This window comes from Caretta caretta, chromosome 20 (assembly GCF_965140235.1).
Source record: "Caretta caretta isolate rCarCar2 chromosome 20, rCarCar1.hap1, whole genome shotgun sequence".
Taxonomy (NCBI): Eukaryota; Metazoa; Chordata; order Testudines; family Cheloniidae; genus Caretta; species Caretta caretta.
In genome coordinates, this window is record NC_134225.1 from 4619344 (window position 1) to 4643142 (window position 23799).

At 45.1% G+C, this 23799-nt stretch overlaps 1 protein-coding gene across 2 annotated transcripts in view; it reads right to left on the reverse strand.

Moving 5' to 3' along the window:
- Nucleotides 1-4918: 4918 nt before the first annotated feature.
- Nucleotides 4919-23799, reverse strand: part of GALNT6 (polypeptide N-acetylgalactosaminyltransferase 6) — a 50005-nt gene continuing 31124 nt past the window's right edge. For both annotated transcript variants that reach the window (XM_048831985.2, XM_075121479.1), the window contains exons 4-11: nt 23342-23491; nt 21195-21429; nt 14992-15109; nt 14215-14415; nt 12994-13125; nt 9942-10043; nt 7350-7502; nt 4919-6654 (exon numbers count right to left, since the gene is read on the reverse strand). In XM_048831985.2, coding sequence (XP_048687942.1) covers nt 6532-6654; nt 7350-7502; nt 9942-10043; nt 12994-13125; nt 14215-14415; nt 14992-15109; nt 21195-21429; nt 23342-23491 — 1214 coding nt within the window. In that variant the 3' untranslated portion in view covers nt 4919-6531. The remainder of the gene's footprint in view (nt 6655-7349; nt 7503-9941; nt 10044-12993; nt 13126-14214; nt 14416-14991; nt 15110-21194; nt 21430-23341; nt 23492-23799) is intronic.

Consider the following 23799-nt stretch of genomic DNA (forward strand, 5'->3'; position numbering starts at 1 on the left):
TCTACAAGGGGCACTTAAGAATTCTTGTCCCTTATCCCACATACCCCAACACAGAGCATACATGACTAACAAGATTCAATATATTTATTCTCTCCCTTGCTCTATTATACCCGATCTTCACGTTTCCCTTTAATAGCCAGATCTGCACTTAAAACTGTTACAGCAGATCCTCGCAACCCAAGTGTTCCCTGACCACTTACAATATGGTCAAAGTTTCTACTGTGGATTGGACCGATGCGTATTGACATCAGGTCACGTAACTGAGTCTGCACCTTTAACATGGACGAGGCTTTGGCCCCGTTACATAAACCCCAGCTAAGATCCTGTCTATATTACACATTATACTTGTGTTATGACTGGCCTTGTGAAAGTTGTATTTGTACCACACTGGGCCTCAGAGCCTTGTTTGGCCGTTACATGAGTTATAAATATATTGTGACCGGATAACCACTTTACATGTTTCCTATTGATATGACCACCATGCTGTTTTGCAGCTATGTGTATTTATAGCCTTAAAACTTCCAGCTTCCTGTGTGTTTGGGGAGCTGTTGTGATAAACACATGTGATTGTGGCCATTGGAAAGTAGCTGTAATTGGGTCACAAAGCATGCTGTTGGCAAAACGTGTTTATGCGGCCCACTGGAGAGCATACATGACGCATCCCCAGCTATACAGGAGGGCCCTTTCGCGCCAAGCTACAGAGGCTTGCAGCTCTGGAGATCCCCGACATCAGCCACCCCACTGAGACGCCTTCCTAAAGGCGCCCAAATTCATGGTAAGTGCCTCCCAGAACAGACGAGGTCAACCCTGCTTCTGAGTGATCGGGGGAAGATAATTTAGACACAACATTTCTTCAGTATAGTTTCCATTGGATTTGGTTCTGCGTAGTGGTTGGAACACACTTTCTAAATCGATAGCTTCCCGCCTGTGTTGATGTGTCTCAGTATAGTATAGGTCTCAGGCAACGTAACTCATGAGCACCCACCACTGTCTGTCTTAGGCACTTCCATAATAATAAATTAATACCTAGCTCTTCTCATCAGTAGATCTCCAAGTGTTTACCAAGGTGGTCAGTATCGTTATTACAGATGGGGAAATGGAGGCACGAGGTGGAGCAACTTGCCCAAGGTCACCCAGCAGGCCAGTGGCAGAACCAGGAACACAACCCAGGGCTCCCAAGTCTCAGTCCCACGTTATAGCTACTTACAGCAAACTGCCACCGTATGCCCACCACCATAGGACATATGCCTTTGCAGGCTTTGCCTACACACAAGTTGTACAATGCATGAACTATAGTTAAGCAGTACCAACCCACCAGTGTGGACACAGTTATACCAGTTTAAGTGGTGCCTTGTACTTATAACTTATTCCCATACAGCAAAGGGAATAAGCTATGATCAATATAAGGCAAGTTCATACCGATATAACTGCATCCACGGTAGAGATTTGTTACTGAAACAGTTCTAGATTTCGTACTTATATTTTCAGTAAAAAAAATCTAGAATAGGCATTTGTTTCTTTACGTCCAAGATGTGAGACCCCCGCCATTTTCTCTAAGCTTATTTACTACCTACAACAGGAATCTAACAAATTCCTCCTACCTATCAAACTTCCTGGTTCTTGTGAGCAGTGCTAACATATTTCATTACTACAGAGGTGCATGCTAGCGACACCGTAGTTCAGGTTGGATCTTGGTTTCTCCCATTTGACATGACGTTAAGAGCCGTTCAACTGTGTTTTTAAGTAACCAATGTTTGTTCTGGAATAAGAACAGGCTTCATGGTCCCACAGCACAAATTATCCTACAGAGTGATCACTGTGTAAACTAGTTTGAGATACAGACATTCCGAATCAACGGCTACCCAAAAATAGCAACAGGCACTTGGGTAAAATCCCAACACCCTTAGCACCTGTTGGATTTCTGCTTTTTATCTTTGTTGAAGTACAACATGCCAGGAAACGTAGCAGTGAAGTAAGAATAAGATAAAGGGGTAAGGAACTGACTGCAGAAAAGCAAGAAACCTATAGACCTGTAAGAATAGCTTAAGCAGTTAGCATAAGTACAAGGCCTGACAGCCTGCACAGGAGTACTTGCTTAATAAGTTAGCATAAGTAAGTGAACGAATAGTAACGCTAAGTCACAAGATGACATCAGGCTTTGTTTGCTGTTTTGTAATGATCACAGGTGTTGAAAACTGCAGACAGGTATCTGCAAGAAGGCAGTTTGTAGCAGTTCAGGGTATTTTGGGATGGGAATATCAGCAGATGCCTAACCGCAGGTAACCACATTAATGCAATTGATGTATATGTGAATGGCTTTCATCGAATTAATAGACTAATCTCTAGGAGGACACCCCAACATTATGAGGGTACGGAAGTTAAGATATTATAGAGGGAGGAGGTAGTCATATATATGCATGAAGGACATGGGGCTTATTCAACATTTGGCCTTAGGTAAAGCCCTTGGAGTTCTTCATTGGCATGCCCGGGTCAGACTAGGATCTGTCTCAGTACTTAGAACTCTCCCCAGGACAGAGTGAGTATATACATGTCATGGTCCAGGTCATCCTTACGGTGTTCTATTATCTCACTTTACTTGTTTGGATGGTTTTACTTATTTATTTATTACTACATGGTAGTAATAAAACTCTTACAATTGCAGGTGGTCTTTCCCGCCGCGTGCGAATGGTGTCATTGCTGGGCTCCCAAACCAGTAACTCTGATAAATGTTGGGTCTGATCCTGGGACAAGAACATATCAAATTACAGAATGCAAATTGGGGAACCTAAACAGGGAATCTAATCAATAGACCTTCAGTAGATCAGGCAACAGAAAACTGTCTATGCAATAACTAATAAGTTGATATTTAAACACACCACATCCAGTAGGCAGCATTATTCAGAAGAAATGGGCTGTGAATATCTGTCCGTCTTCAGAGTAATTCATCAGACTCTGAAATTGAGAAGACAAACTCAAGACGGTTGATATTGAACTTTGTGACAACAATCGAGTAGCATTTCCAGCACCATTCGATTGCATTGGTAGGTGGGGAGTTTTAATCAGAGGAAGGGACTTTATGAACAGGGATGAGATGGGATACGCCAAACCAGTGTATGTCTGGGGTACGCCTGGGAGGGGAAACAGAATGTGGTAGGACTGCAATAACTGAAAATAGTGCACTGATTATGCAAATTGTCTCAGTCGTGCAACTTTTCTCTGACTCCGCTTCAGTGCGAAACTCATGCGATCCAAGGATGCCTCCCTCTCCAACTCCAAATCAAATAGCTCAGGGCAGGTATAATCATGCTTTGCATCTTCTACCGCTGGCTATCAAAGCTTTCGACCAACATTAGTTGAGCTCTATTACTCTGTGTAAGACCCGTTCTCCAGGGGGGGAATCTAAACCACAGTGCAGCAAAGCGAGTTGACCATGGTCTCAAAGCTGGTCAATGGCAGAGTCCCGACAAGAACCTAACTCTCTCGACTCTCAGTTGCCTGCAATAGCCACAAAGCTAACTTCCCCATCTGTACAATGGGGGAAAAAGAGCACTGCCCAGCTCCACAGGTATTGAGAAGATAAGTACATTTACAAATTCTGAAGTGCTCAGAGACTATGGGAAAGGGTGCCATGTAAGTACATAAGATAGAGATCCATCAAATTAAGTCTGTTGGCCACTCAAACAGGACAAGGACGTGGGGACTTGCGACACCCACCGAAGACACTTGGGACAAAGGGAAACTGACAGGGCACTGGTGCCCCACTAAAATACATCCACAGTATAAAGAGGCTCCAACAGAGGACAGCTGAGCTGGCATGGTCAAGTCAGCAATCCAGGCTGTTTTTCTAGGACACATTGAATTGGCTGGCATTTTCATGCTGAACTCAGGCCCTTTAATACTCTCAGCAGCCTCTAGGAATTACAAAGCAAGACTGCTTCCAGGAGACTGTTCTGGAGTCATCAGGGACAGAGGGGAGGCCTTCCCCAACATGAAGGGTTAGGGGCTCGTGTCCGATCCTATTTTCCTTGCAGGACAGTGAACCTATCGAGCAGCAAAGAGGACACCCGAGTCCTTTGGAGGCAGTCACGACTCTGTAGTGTGTCTGAGATCGAGGGCTAAAGAGGCTGATGGGGTAAGAGTGCCACCTAAAGGGGCCATACCAGAGTGAGAGCTCTAGCATCAGCTTTTAGAGCTGGGAGGTTTTCCTTCCCATCTGGGAAAGATCCCTCCAACTCAACAAGGTGCTCCAAAGGGCCTAGGGAGCCTGAATGTGCCGGAACAGACCCCGCCCGTCCAAATCAAGCGCCTCGCAAACCATCTGAGCGCACCAGAGCGAACGCTTTGAGAGTCTGCTATGCCTAGAAACAAGCTGCGCCATGGGGCGACGTTGTGACTTGCCCCTGGCATCCAGGAAGGGCCGGCGTTGAGGAAATGGACACAGGAGCTCAAACCCCAGAAGGGGGCAGCATGTAGCCCTGTCCTCCTGGGTGGACATGACCAGCAGGGCCTGGGAGTTTGCTTCCCCACCCCCGGCACTAGTTTAGCATCACGTGTCTAGGGTATCATGCCGACAAAGTCTCGTTTAGATCTAACCCTTCCCCACCCCAAACCTAAAAGAAATTAAATAAATTGTGGAACTAATATGATATTTACCACCATTGCATTATTCACTCTGTTAGTGTGTTCTATCCCCTTCCTCCCCGCTCCCTGTGTCCGTCTTTTCTATTTAGATGGAGTTCTCTGGGGCAGGGACGGTCTAGTACTGTGTGCAGTGCCGGCAGAATCATAATGCGTGTGGTTAATAACTGAACTGAAAGGTGTGCCAACTCAGAAACAGCTGGGTGAAGTGTTTGTGCCTCTAGGGCCTGTTGCAGCAAACTGGGACCATCTGCTCCAAAGGAACCAAATCTAGACTGGATTCTTTTGTAAAATAGAACATCTCTTTATTTTTGGTTCAGGTCATATGCCCAAAGGTAGGTCTCCTCCCGCATTTCCAGGAAGATTTTTCAATTAAAATGGAAATGGAATCGATTAGAAACTAAAGGAAACTACAGTATTCAAGTCTCAAAGAAAGGGCTTACATTCAATCTCCTACTAGGCCATCTTTCCTAGCATCCAAGATGCTAAAATTTTAGAGAAACTAGCTGCACGGTTTAGTTTGGGAGGCAGGGGGATCCAACAGGGGGAACAGAATCAGAGTTTAAACTAAGCCCTCCAGTAAAGAATGCCCCAGATTCTGGAGTGCGCGCGTCCTGGGATTTGCATCAATGTATCCCGTAGAAACCAGTTGCTCTGCTTGTGCACGTCCTAATTTAAACGGTCTATGGGTGGGGATGAGTCATCGGAGGTGTTCCTTGGATGCAGATTTTTATAAAGGACCAAAACCCAAGCAGGAAATTGAAGCAGACAGCCCAGGATAAAAGTGACACTACATATTTCCTCCGACTGGCACACGCTGTAAGTTATAGATGGTAGGATTGCTTCATTGCACAAGGAAATCAAAAGCCATGAGCTTGCTGGATCTCAGGATCTGTGTTTCATGTGCACTGATCCACTGATTCAAAAAAAAAAAAACTCCTCCTCCCATACCCTGCATGCTATTCCATAACCTTCAGTCCAGCCACCAACATGATCTCGCGGGCTCATATGGTACCCGTCTCTCAACCATATCAGGCTTTCCCCTGCTAGGCTATGCTTAGCAGCACCATCACCAGGCCACTTCCCTGCATGGGCCAAGTAAATGATTCATCATCTCTCCTTTGGGGATTAACTGCACAGAAAGTCCTTTTTATTTGCAACACAATTAGTACTACTATCTCCTTGTGCTGGCAAGAGCTCCCAAGGTAACGCACAGGTTTCATTTGGTGCAACAGGCTGGGATTTCACACAGCAATGCACCCTGGTGTTATGTTTTAAATGCACACACCTATCTCCACCTTCAAGGTTAAAAATCTCATTAAACAAGAGCCTGTGCTAGAGAGCATGGAGATGCTCTCCTGACCGTGACACTGCAATTTCTTCTTGCAGCATCCTGATCTGCCTTTGCACGCAAGCCTATGTGATAACTAGAGGACACCGGGTACCACCTTTGGCATGAGACATATTCAAAGGCCAGCTGGCACCGCTTCTTAGTTGTATTCAGTCTCATCCCTTGCATTCTGACTGGTTGTGGTCCAATTTTCCGGGGCTTAGGAAGTGGGATTGATCATTCATGCAATTATCGATGTAGTTGGTCCCATGTTATTTATCTTTGGACATGTTACAATATGACACTCACGTAGGCTGCAAACAAGAAGTTTGCTTAGTCTCTCAGAAAAAGTGGTACAACAATCTCCACGTATTACACAGTCTTATCCCAAAGGCACAGAGTAGAATTAAAGGCAACTGTGAAATGCAGCATATTTAAGACGTTAACTTCTTTTAAATAAAAGGAGAGAGTCTTAGCTTCTGTTTTCCTGAGTGCAGTTTGGAATCAAGGTCTCAAAGTGAGATGGGCTGGCACATTTCTTGCTGACACTGGTTTTGTCTTCATTATGTTGCTTGGGTAAAGAACCACTGTTGATAAGAATCCGAGGGGTTACAGGAAGTCATAGAGGGATGCTCATCTCTTGCAGATAAACACATGTTAGAGGCTATGTTTTTAATCAGACGATCCTAAAAAACAAATAGAGATACCTTGCTCACATCATCCACCAATCTCAAAGTGCTTTACAAAGGACCACTGTTATCCCCATTGTACAGAAGGGGAAACTGAGGCACAGGGAGGCGACGTGACTTGCCCAAGGTCACCCAGCGAACCGAGGAATAAAAACCAGGTCTCCGGAGTAGATCTGGGCCAGATTTTTCAGCCAAGACTTTTTTTGGTGGGGAAAAAAAAAAATGCAGATTTGGATCGACTGAAACACTTCACAAATTTGTGTCAATTTTGGCTCAATTATTTCAGTTGGAAAAATTCAAAAGTTTTGTTTTGACATTTTCAGAACAAAATGTTTAAATTTTCCAATCCAAAATGACTTTTCACTTAAAAAATTTAAAATTGAAGGAAATTTTTTTTTTTGTTAAAAAGCTGCAAATTGCAACAAAACTGTTTGACCCAAACCAAAATTCTTTGATTTTTTGGAACTGCCAGAGATCCAAAATAAGGTTGGTTACTTGCATGGCTCCACTCCTGCGGCCCAGTCCAGTCCTCTCCCCAGTAGGTCCCAATGCCTCCCGAAGGAACCCTCCCAGTTTGACAGCAAAGCACAAGACAGGCTTCTGCAAGGCACCTAAGAAACTCTCGTCAGAGGTGAGGAAGAGGGAAAGACACTGCTGCTTCTGAGTGCATTGAGCCCGTGTTCTTTACTTACGTGGGTCAGTTCCCATTCTTCATTTCCTGGAACACGCGAGTTCTTTCCTGTGAAGTGACAGTCTCCCAGCTCCACCGGCCCAAAGCCGGATCGGAGGCAGAGCTGCTTGCCGATGTTGTGCCGCAGGTCCTTCTGGGACGTGTATTCAAAATACTGAGAACCAAGACCAGACAGGGGAGATTAGGCTGCTGCTATCCAACGGTCACCCATGCTACACGGAAACAGCCTGCCTTCTTCACTAATGAAGGCAGCACCAAAATTAACTCAAGGTGCTTGGAGAATTCGCTCTTATGCCAGTTGATAATCAAGCGCACACCAATGCCAGTGGGTCCCCACAAGTCTGAAGGAGCCACCCCCTGCCCTTGATGAGATATCTAATCCCCCAATAAGTTGTGCAGTGAGCAGCTTGGATACCGGATGGACAAGGGGCAGCCCGCTCACACCACCAGTGGAGTGAATCCCATCTCCAATTGTGATGTAATGCCGACGGCCCTGTCATTGTCTTCAGCAGTCGGGACTGAAACGGAGACCTCTGAATCTTAATGCAAGAGCCTCTACCACTCAACCCGAAAGATCCAGCTGTTAGACAAGGCTGAGGCAGGCTCATTGATTTCTGGGCAGTCTAGGCACCACCAGAGAGGGACAGAGGGCCGCACCAAGTTGAGCTGCCGGGGGACACCAAAAAAAAAAAAAAGTGCAATTTAGTGGAGCATATTCAAAAGCAAAACGGTCAGGCACCCAATGGAGCTGGCAGAGTGGGGTGACAGATTTAGTGGTTGGAGCAGAAGACTAGAAATCAGGTCTCCTGAGCTTAGATCAGCCACTGCTGGGCTGCGTGAACTGGGTCAGAATTATTTTCCCTGTCTCACTCCTTCCCCATCGTCTACCATCAAGATAGTTAAGACCAAAGCAGACTGTGAAGAACTTCAAAAAGATCTCACAAAACTTAGTGATTGGGCAACAAAATGGCAAATGAAATTTAATGTGGATAAATGTAAAGTAATGCACATTGGAAAAAATAACCCCAACTATACATACAATATGATGGGGGCTAATTTAGCTACAACTAATCAGAAGAAAGATCTTGGTGTCATCATGGATGGTTCTCTGAAGACATCCACGCAGTGTGCAGCAGCAGTCAAAAAAGCAATCGGGATGTTAGGAATCATTAAAAAAGGGATAAAGAATAAGACGGAGAATATCTTATTGCCCATATATAAATCCATGGTACGCCCACATCTTGAATACTGCGTACAGATATGGTCCTCTCATCTCAAAAAAGATATACTGGCATTAGAAAAGGTTCAGAGAAGGGCAACTAAAATGATTAGGGGTTTGGAACAGCTCCCTTATGAGGAGAGATTACAGAGGCTAGGACTTTTCAGCTTGGACAAGAGGAGACTAAGGGGGGATATGATAGAAGTATATAAAATCATGAGTGGTGTGGAGAAAGTGAACAAGGAAAAGTTATTTACTTGTTCCCACAATGTAAGAGCTAGGGGCCACCAAATGAAATTAATGGGTAGCAGGTTTAAAACAAATAAAAGGAAGTTTGTCTTCACTCAGCCCACAGTCAACCTGTGGAACTCCTTGTCTGAGGAGGTTGTGAAGGCTAGGACTATAACAGGGTTTAAAAGAGAACTGGATAAATTCATGGAGGTTAAGTCCATTAATGGCTATTAGCCAGGATAGGTAAGGAATGGTGTCTCTAGCCTCTGTTTGTCAGAGGGTGAAGATGGATAGCAGGAGAGAGATCACTAGATCATTACCTGTTAGGTTCACTCCCTCTGGGGCACCTGGCATTGGCCACTGTCGGTAGACAGGACACTGGGCTGAATGGACCTTTGGTCTGACCCAGTATGGCCATTCTTATGTTCCCCATCCTCTACCATCGCTAGGGATAACAACCTACTTCATGATGGAAAAAGGGAGTAGAGCTAAGGTGAATTTTTTGGATGACATTTTTATTGCCAACAATGAAGATTCAGACAGACCAAAATATTTTACGAATTCACCAAATTCTTTCGGTAAAAAACAAAACAGAGAATCAGGAAAAAAATCTTAACGTTTGTTTCAACACTTCTAATATGCTTTTGGGATAGAATTTTACATTAAAACTGCTAAAAGTCAAACATAACATTTTGTTTCGGTTTGAATGAATTGGTTTGTTTGATCCAAAACAATTTTTTTTTCTTCAGTGGTTTGGTTCAGCCTGGAAACAAACAGAAAATTGGGACAGTTCTGAAAGGGGGCTTTAAGTCACACTGTAAAGTGTTTAGAAATCCTCAGATGAAAGGCAGAGAGGCACAGTGTGTCGCTGAAGCGCCATGGACTTCAGCTGTTTGGGGCGAAGACCATTCAGGCTCAGGACTTGAATGGAGGTTATTGTCCTTACTGAAATAAAATAACTTGTTTAAATAAGAAGAGGTATGAAGGAGGGAGAATTGCCCATGTTCCGTGCATGATTCAAATCTTAACTGTGAATATGGAAAGGCTGGGTTTTCTTCCTTCTCCCAGCTCTGGGCTTTCCTATTTCAGTGGGGGGTAGGATAGGGTGAAAGCAGGTGGGACACATTTGCACAGATTGCATACCTGATTGCCTCCCATTCCATGGCAAGGGTACATGATCAGCGGCTTCCCTCCGTGATTGTTCTCGCCAACATCCAGGCAATTCTTTGACCCTTCATTTTTAATCTGAAAGCAAAGAACAAAACAAAGCAAGCAAGCAGCTCAGGTTGGAGGGGACTTTGCCGCGTTTGGGTGCTCAGACACAGACCCAACCCAACCCTGTGTGCTTGGCCAGGGATTCAGGATCCACTTTTCAGCTGAAAACACAGCCCAGCAAATCCTATTACATCCTGTCGGGATCCTTGGCCAGTTTTTTGTTTTTTTTTTTTAAAATCAGGGCTTTGCTGTGGTTTGGGGGTTGGGATCCTACCTATTTCTATTCTTTCAGCAGCATTTCATTTAATACTCAGTATATTTGAGCTGAAATTTTCAAAGCCATTGGAGACGGAACACTAGACAGAGAAGGCTCTGAGTTTCTATAGTGAATTCTTACCTCAGGTGTCCAGTTGGTGGGTTTCTCTTACATGCACAGGGTCTGATCACTGTTTGGGGTCTGGAAGGAATTTCCCCCCACGTCAGATTGGCAAAGACCTTGAGGGTTTTTCCCCTCCTTTCATTTGCAGCGTGGGGCATGGGACACTTGTTGGTCTGAACAAGAGCACATGGTGGATTCTCTGTAATTGAAGTCTTTCAATCATAATTCGAGGACTTCAGTAACTCAGCCAGAGGTTAGGGGATGAGGTAGAGGAGGTTCTGCGGCTGTGATGTGCAGGAGGTCAGATTAGATGACCAAAATGGTCCCTTCTGGCCTTAAAGTCTATGATTGTAGCAACCAATTCACATTAAAATTAATGAGTATTGGACATCCAAATTGCCTCACAATCTCTGCCTTGGAGCTCTAAGTCTTAAGAGGCTGGGACCTTTCGTAAGGCACTAACTTTCCAGGGACGATTATTTTTTGGAGATGGGAAGACAAAGCATTCTGGGGAAATAATGCTGAGAACTCCACAAACTGAAAACTACCCAGAGCAGGCGTCAAGTAATCGGCTATGGACAGATTGCTGTAAAACTGCCTTTGATACAACAACTTGTATCAGGGAGCAGCCCTGCAAATTAATAAATCTGCCATGCTGACTTCTGGCTGCACCTTCTGGAATGCAAGCAAGGGCGGGGTGAGCAGGAGGGTTCAACCAGGATTAGGATCCTATGCACGATCGGCTTATATCTGGTCACTCTTCTGCTGCCTACGTATCACTAGATAACTGGATCAGAGACTTGGAGCTGCAAGTTTTTAACTATGCAAAGCAACATCCTTTCTGCAGTTGGCATTTGACTCCATTTCTCTGAATTGGAATGAGCTCAGCTGCATGATCTGACTTCCCAGGACAAACCCAAAGTGTGTATTTTCCTTGAGGCACCTGACCTTGAATCGCTGGAGAAGCCAGCAACAACAATCTTTAGTGGCCATAAGAGATAAACAGTGCTCTGCACAGAACTGATTTTTCTGTTTGGAGCTGACAGCACTGCTGTGTCTCACAGGGGTGCATGGGAATTATATATTTAAGTTTGCTTGCATATTTATACCCGCCTCTGGAAATTTCCACGACATGCATTTGAAGAAGTGAGTATTCACCCATGAATGCTTATGCTCCAATACATCTGTTAGTCCATAAGGTGACCCAGGACTCTCTGCCGCTTTTACAGATCCAGACTAACGCGGCAACCCCTCCGATATTTAAGATTGTGAGGCACTCAGATATTATGGTAAAACAAGCCAGATAAATATCTAAGAGATGCTATTTTTCTTGACTCACTGGGAAGGTGGGAGTCAAACTCCTTTGTCCGTTGCTGGCTTCACTATATTTCAGCCCCACTTTAAACTCCCCAACTCTCAGAACCCTGCATGGATACTAGTATCCTTTCAGGCAAGAACTGGATTGGCCACTTAGAAGCCTATTACTTGGCCAGCAGTATAGTTCTTCAGCAATATGAGGTGTGCCCAGCCCTCAGGCAGTGAGTCATCTTTGCTGCACTCCCCTTCCCGGCTGGCCTGGGTGAAAGAGCAAAACCAGCTAAATCACAAACCAGCCTTCCTCAGCTCTGACAGCCCCCCCACCCCACCGCTTAACCTCCACTGTTCCATTCTTGAGCATAAGCTGCCAATCACGTAGCTAGTTGGGGAGGAAGATATGGGGAGAAGTCTTAGAAAAAAATTCGCTCCTTTCCATTTTAACATTTTCTATGAAGCTTTTAGTCCTGGTGTAAGATTGTTCCAGTAGGAATAAAAGCCCACTTAAAAAAAAAAACCCAAATGCCTTTTCCACGGGGGGGGGGGGGGGGGAGAGAAGAGGGGAGGTTGTGTGTGTAAATAAAGGGAAAATGGGTTCTCTCTCTCACAACCAGCTAGTGTAGACGAGCCCTGAGACAAAGGGGAATGGGATGGGGGCAGGAGAAGAAATAGCAGGGGACTGAACAGAAGTTTCCCAAGTCTGACAGAGATGCTCATGAACAACAGGGAGGATTCCAAGCGCCAGGGCACTGTTTAAGGCTATGTCTACACTATGAGGTAGGGGTGCAATTCCCCTGCTCGTGTACACATGCTCACTGAGCCAGCCGTGACTATAATTAGCAGTGTTGTTGCTGCAGCAGTGCCGATAAGCATATGAAAGGTATTCCTGGCTCCTGCTGGGACGCCTTCATTTGTAGGTTTCAAACTCAAAAGGGACCCAGCGTGATCGGACCTTCTGTATAGCACAGACCACAGAACTCCCCCAAAATAATTTCTACAGCGGATCTTTTAGAAAAACGTCTAGGTCTGGGGCAAAGTCATTTCCCTTTTCGGTGTCTGCGTTTCTCATCTCCAAGTTTTGTCTTGGACATTTAGACTGTAAGCTGTTTGGGGCAGGGACTGTCACGTCGGGAGCCTGCTCAGTGCAATGGCAACCTGATCTTCGTTGGAGCCTCTATACCATACGAACCGCTGCTACCATCTCCATTTGTTTCTAGAGAAGGAGGGAATTGCGGGGGTGGTTAACCAAAAGAAAACAGGACAACACAGACGCACTCCTGCACTTACTGCTCCATAGAAGGTTGGAGTCAAGTCTGGGATGAAGATCTCTGGGTAGATAGTTTGTAGATACCAGGTGAAGTTTTTACAGTGCAGTTGCTCCTTCAGTTTGAGCCGTTCTGTAATGTCGCCGTACGTTTTCTATCAAAATCATGCAAGAAAAATTAAACTAGCCTCAACGGGGCAGCAACAGAATCCAGAACCCGGCATTCCCTTTAATAGGTTTGCCTTAAAGCATCACAGAGAGGCAGTTTCCATTTGTAATTCATCTTAGAACCTTATGGGATTAAGTTACGACACACCTTCCCCTCTTATCACAGGTAGGAGGATGTTTCCCAGGATGCTTGTCACTGGAAGGAGGGAGGGAGAGAAAACCTGTTTTTCCCTCCAGCGAATCTTTGAGAGTTTGAAATCCCCCCTCCCCCCCCATCCTGAATCAGGACAAAGTGGAAATCTCAAAAATGTTTGACTTAAAAAAAAAAACCCCAGAAAGTTCAGCTTGGGTTCATCGAATGGTTTTCTTTTAAAGCTCTGTTTTTAAAATCTAATTAGAAATTTAAACGAATGATGTTTTGACCCAGAAAACCTGAATTTTTTTGTTCAGAAAAACGGCAAAATGAAATATGGATAGTTCTGAAGCTTTTCCACGGTGGGTTTTTTTGGGGAGTCAGGAGGTTTGTCCAAACCTACCCTGTTTTGCAAACAAATTTCAATTAATCAGCATTTTTTGACGAAAAACCTTATGTTGAAATATTCTCCGACTGGTTCTAATCGGAAGGCTCATCTCAGACAGCACAAGGCATTTGGGAGCCATCCTCACTTTGGGTTCTGAACAGTGGCAGAGCTAATAGGGAGGGGGGTGTGTGTGCGCCCCCCGGTGGCCTTTTCATGTACTTGTGGCACCTTTTCAAGCCAATAGATATAGTTGAAGGTTGTACTACCAATAACCCATCGCCCCCCCAGCTCTACAACCTAGCTCTGCTACTGATCCAGATCCCACATGGGTTGGCCACTGACTCTGCACAGAGTCTAGTTGACTTCTATGGAGTTCTGCACAGGCAGATGGGTCCATCCATGTGGTTCTCTTCATAGGACCAGCGCCTTAAGCATGACACTACAAGAAGCCTGGCACTGCCAAGAGGAATCAACCAACTAGTTTCCCTGCATACAGAAACACATCAAAGATGCTTTGATTACTTGTGAGATGCTTTATGGAACTGGGGTTGGTACCTCTCTGGCCATCTTCGAGGCCTGCTGGTTTCTTCTGTAGAAGATTTCCTTATAGTCGTCCATCCAGACCTCTGCCAGGCGCACTTGGTTCCTGGAGATGACCTGAGTTCCTTTCGGGAAGGTGTGTGGACTTTTGGAGCGGAACACGTGCCCAACCACCGAGCAAGGGATGATCTCCAGCTGACCACCACACTGCCAAACCTACACAAGGGGGAAGCAGCCCATCCAGTGGATTTCAAAGGGAGCTTTAGTCAGACAAACCCGGACACATCAATCAAAGGGGAAAAAGAATGTTTCCTATGTCCAAAGTGTTTTCTTCCATAGTTTGAAGGTCAGAACTGGACTGGGTTGAGATCTGGCATAATGTACTTTGAGCTTCGTTATTTGTATTGCAGTAGTCCAAAGCCCACAGTTAAGGGATTTTGTTGGCCAAGGTTATGAGGCCTTATACTCAACTCACTGGCATTTCTCCGTAACGTGATAACTTTTGAATGCTACATCTGATCAATGCCAGAATTTCAGGGAATGTTTTAGGCATCAGTGGGCACAATCCTATTGATTGGGGGGAGGGAAGAATTTCAGAAAATCAGAAGAGGGGAAAAATAGGAAACACACAGGGACCATATGTGTTTGTGGGGGAACTCTTGGTATAACTCTTGCAATACGATGGGCCTACAGAAGCAACAAAGTGCGTGGGCCCCCTAGTTTTAATCCTGCTAGAAGTTAACTGTTCCCCCCCCCCCCCCCCACACACACACTGTTTCACTTGGCTCTTACCCTAAAGGACATTTCCACATTCTCCCCGCCCCAGATCTCCATCTGGTCATCATAGGAACCAATGTGTTCAAAATAGGACTTGGAGATCGCAAAGAGGCCGCCAGCAAAAGTGGGAGACCTGAGGGGAGTCAGAAGCAGAGTCAAGAGAACATACTTGGTGCATCACAAACGTTAATTTAGCAATCTGGGCAAACCCCACCATTCATCCTGCTGCAAGACAAATATCCATAGGAAGTGGCAGGACAAGATCAGAAATGAGGATATTCAAAGCTGAACCCAGCAACTACCTCCATCAGCATTGGTTTGGTATTGGCATGGGCACCTTTCTTGGTATGGACATATTAGGACAGAAGACCAAGGAACACGTTTACCAAGGAAGGCTGCTATACAGCCAGCATCCCAAAAGCTTCAGTAGGGCAATAAGGTCACCAAGGATGGACAAACTGAACACACAGCCAGACTCTCTTAGGGATCTGGCTAGAGATCGATACAGGTGGCACTCAAATCTGTAGGGAGACCAGGGGTGACTGAAGTGTGGGCCCCCCCCTCCGCCCCCCACTGGTGCCTGAAACATGGTCCCACCCCTGTGCTGCCCCTGCCCCACAAGGCCCCGCCCCCCAGTCACTCGCCCTTACAGCTGGTAAAAAGTGATGGGGCCATGACCTCCTGGCCCCCAACCCCATTCCAGGGACCCTCTGGGATTTGCCATGATGATGCAAATATCCCCAGTTTGCAGATGGGGATAGCTACACTGAGATGTTAAATAATCTTCACATTCAGAACTCTGAGCCCTGGTATTGCGGTGTCCTCCTGCGATCAGGAAAAATGTCTTGAGCAGGCCAGTCACAAGCGTGGAGACATTAGGATAACAAAGAAACCCTTAGAACAGACCGTCAGAAGCCTCTTGCAAAATACTTCAGATAAGGGATTATCGTCCAGACAAGGAGGAGGATCCAGTGGATAGCATACTAACCTGGAGACTCTGAAGACCTGGGTTCAATTCCCCACTCTGCCACTGTCTCCCTATCTGACCTTAGGCAAGTCACTTGATCTTTGCGCCTCAGTTCCCCATCCACAAATGAGGATAATGGTGCTACCCTGCCTCACAGGTGTGTTGGGAGGGAAAAATACATGGGACTGTGAGGCGCTCAGATCGTCCGGTAATGAGGGTCATGTAAGTACCTAAGACAGAGAGAAGTCAAGGGAGCAGCTAGTAGCTGCGACACCGAGTGGATGCAGGACCCAGGGGCTGATCTGATTCAGGAGGAAGAGAAGAAGCCTTGAGTATCATTACTGAATATCAGAGCAGAAAGGAAATCCAGGTACTCAGGACTAAGCGTCTCCTTTTGTCTCCCTTTATAATCTGTTACATCTCAACTTTAAATGGGGGGTGGGGTGGAACCGAAACTGGCTTTTATAAAAAACTTACTGAACTGCTGTGTTCTCGCCGAGAGGAGCCAGCGGAGATTAGAGGCAGCTGGAAGCCAAGTTACCAGTCCACAGGAAAAAAAGGGACCTTTATTGAGAAAGAAACTTCTCCCGTCTGACTTTTCCACAAAGCGGAGCCGTACTCCAGGCCAGAGGCCAGGCTTTGTCTCGCTATCGCGGAAAGGGCCAAGAGCAGGCATTGAATGTCTTCACTTGGGAATTCAAGGTTATTCTGTTTCGGAAGGGGCAGAGACAGGTGACTATCGTCTACAGTTGCTTGTGCCAACTGGGCAGCAGGCTGGCTGGGTTTGAAGGAGACAAAAGACTCTTTTCTATGGAGCTTCAGGAGCAATGCACTTTAAAATGTCAAAGGTAAGTTACCAAAAACAAAGAAAAAACCCAATCTCAGGAACTTATCTGGCCCCTGTCGCTGTTGTATCTTTATTGTATTTATCCTTGCAGCACTTCAGTGCTGCTCCCCTCCCTTTTATAAATGGGGAACAGAGGCAGAGGACAGGTCGACATGAGACAAGGTTTGCCGGTATCCTACGCTAGCACCGTGGACGGACCTCATGCTGGCAAAACTGTGCTTTGGGCAAGATAGACGATTCCAGCCCTTCTGAACAAAATGAGTTATATCAGCAACACTGTGATTTTACCAGTACATCAGTCGCAAATCACACTTCCTCACGTCCCAGACTGAGACAGCTATGCCAGCATAAGTTTAAGGTGTAGAACTGATACTAGTTTATATTAGAAAAGGTTTGCTGGTATAGGTTTCAGAGTGGTAACTGCATTAGTCTGTATCAGCAAAAACAACAAGGAGTCCTTGTGGCACCTTAGAGACTAACAAATTTATTTGGGCAGAAGCTTTTATGGGCTAGAACCCACTTCATCAGGTGCAAGGAGTGAATTTTCCACTCCATGCATCTGATGAAGTGAGTTCTAGCCCCCGAAAGCTTCTGCCCAAATAAATTTGTTAGTCTTTAAGGTGCCACAAGGACTCCTCGTCGTTTTTGCTTGTATAGTTATGCTGCAAACCGTCCTAGTCTAGATGCAGGCTACGCTGGCCAAAGGAGATCTTTTGCGGTATAGTTAAATCTCCTCCCTGAATGACAGCAACTATACTGGTAAAATACCTCTTCTGCCTGTATAAGCTACTTCTCTGCTAGATCTTTTACAGGCAAATCTTCTCTAGTGTAAACAAGGCCTAAGTGGTTTGTCCTAGATCGCACAGGTAGTCAGTGGCGGAGCAAGGATTTGAACCCAAGTCTCCTAGACCTGTGCTCTAGCCACTAGACCATGCTGCCTCCAGCCTACTAGAATTAATTGGAAATTGACCAATACCATCTCACTGGCAAAGAAATAAAACACAATAAGTTTTAAGTCAAGTCTCCGTATCACAATAAGCAGGTTCTCCTGTTTTGGCGGGACAGCAATTCCTACTAATCTTTAATGCTCCCTCTGTTCAAACAGGAAAAGGGCCTTTTCATAAGACTGAACGGGCAGATCGCCCCCTTTTCCCAACTCAGGTACTGACAGTGCGTTCAGATGACAGGGTTTTTTGAGGTAAGTGGAAAGATAAAAAGACACAGCAATTACGCTGTTAATGAGAGACTTTGCCAGAAAGCAAGGTCTGTCTGGAGCCTGAGGTGATTAAGAGCTCCTTTTGTAAAACGCTGACAGACCCAGGTTGTCGGTGGGCAGGATCGAATCGGGGACCTCCAGAGCTTAATGCACGAGCCTCTACCACATGAGCTAAAAGCCAACTGGCTTAGTTAAGGGTGTAGAGCAGGAGCAAACTTTTCCTCTCCCCCTCCCCGCCGATGGGACAGAACACCCCACCCAGGAGGTGTGTGGGTGACACTTTCATTCGTAGAAATTAAGTTCATAATGGCTCTCTCTCATTCAAACCCAACTAGAGATATCCTCCTAACCAGCCACCCCACTCCTTTCAGCTAACCCAAACAGAACACACAACAGTGTCTGATGTAGCTGCCTTACACTGGGAAGGGGAAGCTATTCAAGGCCTAACAGCCAAGCACCCTAAGGGGACATCCTGACACTCAGTTAAGAGGCTGTACATGGTATATGAACAAAAAGCCAAGCTGCCAGGAGCTGCCACTGGCTTTGGAGGTTTGTTTTCAGGCCTGATTTTCAGATAATTCAAGGGCCTGCAGGGCCAAGCCAGTCCGAAGCATCTCAGCATTAGATCTGAGCTAGAAAACAAGAATTCTGTTTTGTGAAAATCTGAGGTTCTGAAATGTGCTTTAGTTTTGCATTGGAACGATGAAGCTCTTTGAAATTTTCCATCAAAAAACATGAGCTAACAGCTCTGTGGTTAGGTCACTTACCTGGGATGTGGGAGATCCAGGCTTAAGTCACTGCTCTGAATCAGGCTATTGGCTGTTCTGGGGTAGGAGCCCCCCCAACCCCTCAAAAAAATTCCATATTGGATATTAGACACCTTCCTGACTAATGTTTCATCAAAACTACTATGTTTCCATTAGAAGTTTTGGTTTTGACAGATCAGATTTCTCAGACAGAAAAGTGTTTCATTGAAAAACCCCTGGCTAGCTTTGCTGGCGCCTCTCAAAGTCAGCCCTGAGGTACCTTGAGCTAGGCACTCAGCATCTGACACATTCAAAACATGACACGCCCAAACTCAGCAGCCCTCTATGAGAGCTTGGCTGTAGGGCGTATTAGGAAGGGTGGGGTCGAGGGGCTACCCCTTCCCACAAAGATACATGTTGCATGGTAGACGGTGTTTGTCTTTGCCTCTTTTCTCCCCAAGAAAAAGGACAAATACCATCTAGAGCTAGTTGGGTAAAAAAAGATCAAAAACCCCAAACAATTTGGTAAAAAAAGCTTCTTAATTAAAATTTCATTTTGCAGGGTGCAACCCTCCCGTAATTTTTAATTGGTTGTTTTCTCCTTCCCTGCCTTTTTTTTTTTTTTTTTTTTTTTTAACAGGAGGGGCACCTGATTTTAAAAATTGACTGGAAAAAAGAAAGGAGAAATCAAAAAATGAAAATAACCCCACAAATATTTTAAAAATCGTGAATAAATTTTAATGGGTATTTTTTTTTTAAACAAAGATTTTCCAAATTCAGAAAAAGGCTGACAAAAAACCAAGAGAGAAAAAACAAACCCCCAAAGCCCCGCAAAAAGCCACCACCACACGTTATCTGTCAAAAAAAGAGTTTGGTCCACTCCAATACCCGCCAATATCAAGGACAATATTTGCAGGTCAAATTTGCCCTCTCTTAACAAAACAGGCCACACCACTGAATGAACCTCAGACAGACCGAGGGCTTGTCTGCGCTAGAAAGTTGCACCACTTTCACTATCCCAGTATAATACCACCTAGCTCTTTTCACCAGTAGATCTCAACGCGCTTCACAAACTTTAATATACTGATTCTCACAACACTCCTGTGAGGTAGGGCAATACCATTATCCCTATTGCACAGATGGAGAACTGAGACACAGAAAGGCTAAGTGACTTGCCCAAGGTCACGCAGGAAACCCGTGGAGGAGCAGGGAATTGAAACTAGGTCACGCATCTCTTAGGGTACCGCCGTCATCACTGGACCAAGCGGTATAACCCCTTGAGTGTGGATGCTGTTACTGAGATATAAGCACCTTTATACCAGTGTATAGCTTATTCCTACAGGGGAAAGGGAATAATTTATATTGTATATAAGCAACTTTGTGTCAACATTACTGTCTCCATTAGGGTTTGTACCTGTAGTCTGCCAAACCGAGTTATTAGATTTTTAAAAAAAAATTCTATGGATAATATAGATGTTTATTGCTACGCATCCCCTCCGATTTTTATCAATTTAAATTTTCACAGTTCTGCAAAATTCCGGGGAGCGGAACCATGGGGGTGCGTGTTACACAATTATTTAATGACAGTAGATGCCGAGATTCAGAAAGTTAAAGCTTTATAACAGTAACACACACAAATTGTCACCACCACATGTCAAAAATACACACTCAATATCCTTAAATCAAACTTTAGTAAGTTCTCAAGCAGCATTTTGTTTTTTTATTTCTGTAAATTTCAGTTATTATTGAGGGAAATATTTTTTCCGTATGTATGGTGAAATTGACATTTACTGACATTTGCCAACAAAAAACTAACCCTTCCAAGCCTAAGGATAACTCTAAGTGATAATTCAAAAATCACATCCCTGACTGGACGGATATATCTGTGCTTAGACCAGCCCTAAGAAGAAAACCTTGCAGCCTGAAGAAAACAAAACAAAACTGCTCCACACATAGAATTATTCTAGTATTTGTTAACTACACCCTTAGACTGACAAGTAGGACCAAACACTCCTTTCCATGACTGCCTATTGCTAGGGTGACCAGGTGTCCTGTTTTTAAAGGGACAGTCCTGTTTTGGGGGACTCTCTTATATAGGCGCCTCTTACCCCCCACCCCGTCCCGTTTTTTTTTTTACGGTTGCTATCTGGTCACCCTAGCTATTGCATGCGGTACTGTATCATGTACCCACAAAGAAAAATAGTGTGTTAGCATAACACCCAGAAGTTCCAGTCACGGACAGGGCCTCGTTGTGTCAGGCGCTGTATAAACACAGAATAAAAGTCCTTGCCCGGAGGAGTTTACAGACTAAGACAAGAGACAACAGACGGCTGCTGACAGACGGGGGAGCATATAGAACCAGTGAGACAATATTGGCCAGCACGATAAGCAGTGGTCTCAGAAGACAGCAATATACCACAGGCATATTCATTTTGCACTTACTTGATAGGGGAGGTCTCATCTTTTCTTCTCTGCTTCTCCTTAGGAGGAATGGCCTCCCACCCAAAGGTCAAACTCCAGTCAAAATTTCCCCGACTGTGTTGCTTCCCATATTGGATTGGCTTGGAAAACTCAAAGGTATTCAGGTCGATGGTGGTGATGTCTGGACTCACCACGGCCGTGGGTTCCTCTGCAATCCGGGATAAGAGAGGCTCCAGCCAGCCATGGAAACACTCGCCTAAGAAGCAGCGAGGAAGAGGACCATAAAGGTGGGATTTCATCATTACTGGTTAGATTGCAAGCTCTTAAGGCAGGCCCCGTCTCTCCCTATGGTCCCAGATTCAACGAAAGAATGAAGCATGCGCTTAATAGGAATGGCCTACGGTGTTTACCTAGCTCTCGACACAATGTCTCTGTATTTCTGGTGGGGCATCTAGACACCAATGTAATACAAATGATGAATGAAATCTTCTGGTGAGACCTGTCTCACCCTGGTTGGAGAGAAATAAGATTCTCAAGCCTCTTAAGGGGGCAGAAAACAGCCAGAACACACTGTATTTTCTGGAAAATGCAGTCATTTCATGGTGGTCCAGACATAGCTAGCTTTACGTGCAGAGAACAGCACTTTACGCTGCAAGAAATCCCATTCAAATACAATTGAAAAAAAGGGTTCACGTAGGAACAGCTTTTGGTTTCGGCTTGCATTGCAACTGACTGGCTGTCTTGCAGAATAAAGCACTGCTCAGTCTGCGTGAGGCCCTGTGTGACTATCGATTATCTACAGGAAAACAGGCAAAAAAACAATCAACCCCCCCTGGCCCCCCCAGTAACCCAGGCCACTTCCAAACACAAATGCCTTGTTACAAGGAGAAAAGAAAAAACCCAGAAAAAACACAAACCTCCAGTTTTGATGTAAGTAACTATTCAACTGGCATGACTGAAAACAGGGCTGGATTTAGGGACAGGTGATCCAGGCAGTCGCCTGGTGCTAGGCTTGGGGTTCTGTTTTTCTTGTTAGTGACAAAGGGGAAAATAGAATGTTTGAAGTAAGATGTTTCAGGTATTCTGTATGTGCACCTTCGTACAACCTTCCAGACTTTGAGAACTACATTTTCCTTGAACCTCCTAAAATGTCAGCCACGCCCGTGCGCCTATATAAGGGGCAGGGTGTCGCCAGTCAGTGAGATACAGAACGAAGGGAAGTGAAGCAAGAGCCCAGCTGTGATATTGCGAACTTTGTTTTATTGTGTAATTGTGAAAGCGTACCTGTGTTTTAAAACGCGGAGAGAGTGTCAGTAGCGACGAATAATGGACATATTTAATGAGATGCCAGAGGTATCAACTGAACCCCTATCTATGCAAAACGCTTCTTTTCCCATACTCAACATGGGATGTTTGATGACTTTCTAAGACTGCGGAACTGAAATGAGCCACAAATACGATAAAAAAATAAGGCATTCAAAAGTTTAACAAACGGGGGAGGGGGGCACGTGCCAAAGATGCTCCTTGCCTGGTGTGCAATTTGGGCTCGGGCTGGGCCTGACTGAAAAGAACCAAAAAGCGGGAGGAATGTAAGTTGCATGGTTTCTTTCTAGGAAAGAAATGTAATTTCTAAGTAACATTTTCAAAAGCAGCTAAAAGCCACACCTGGGGTCCTGAAGCTGACTCAAGGCAGAAAGGCCCAGCTATACTTACAGTAAAAAGAAAAGGAGTACTTGTGGCACCTTAGAGACTAACCAATTTATTTGAGCATGAGCTTTCGTGAGCTACAGCTCACTTCATCAGATGCATACCGTGGAAACTGCAGCAGACTTTATATATACACAGAGAATATGAAACAATACCTCCTCCCACCCCACTGTCCTGCTGGTAATAGCTTATCTAAAGTGATCAACAGGTGGCCCACCTGTTGATCACTTTAGATAAGCTATTACCAGCAGGACAGTGGGGTGGGAGGAGGTATTGTTTCATATTCTCTGTGTATATATAAAGTCTGCTGCAGTTTCCACGGTATGCATCTGATGAAGTGAGCTGTAGCTCACGAAAGCTCATGCTCAAATAAATTGGTTAGTCTCTAAGGTGCCACAAGTACTCCTTTTCTTTTTGCGAATACAGACTAACACGGCTGTTCCTCTGAAACCTATACTTACAGTGAGCATCCAGGAAAGTAAGCACCTCTCCGCTCGCGACACCAGCGCCGAGTAGTCGTGCTGTTATTAACCCTTTCCTCTCCTGCTGCCGCACAACTCTCACGATCTGCAGCTGCTTCACGTAGAGATCCAGTTGGTCTTTTAAATAGTCTGAAAGGGAGAGTTTATCGCATGCACGGAAAGTGAGCAGGGGTCATAATTCAGAAGGTCTGCAGATCTCAAAGCACTTTGCAAAGGCAGCAAGTGATACACGCAGAACACACTGTGGGATTGACGCATACAGCACTTGCATCAACACAACCTGAAGCTCTGAAAACCCCAAAATACATATTAATTGACCAGGCTGATCCTAGATCTGAGCCTCACAGAGAGGACTAAATCCATGACAAACGCCAACTTCTTAAAAGTTGGTTTCCCCCACAGCTGAGACTCTCTTTCCCACTTCCTCAGGAAGAAAA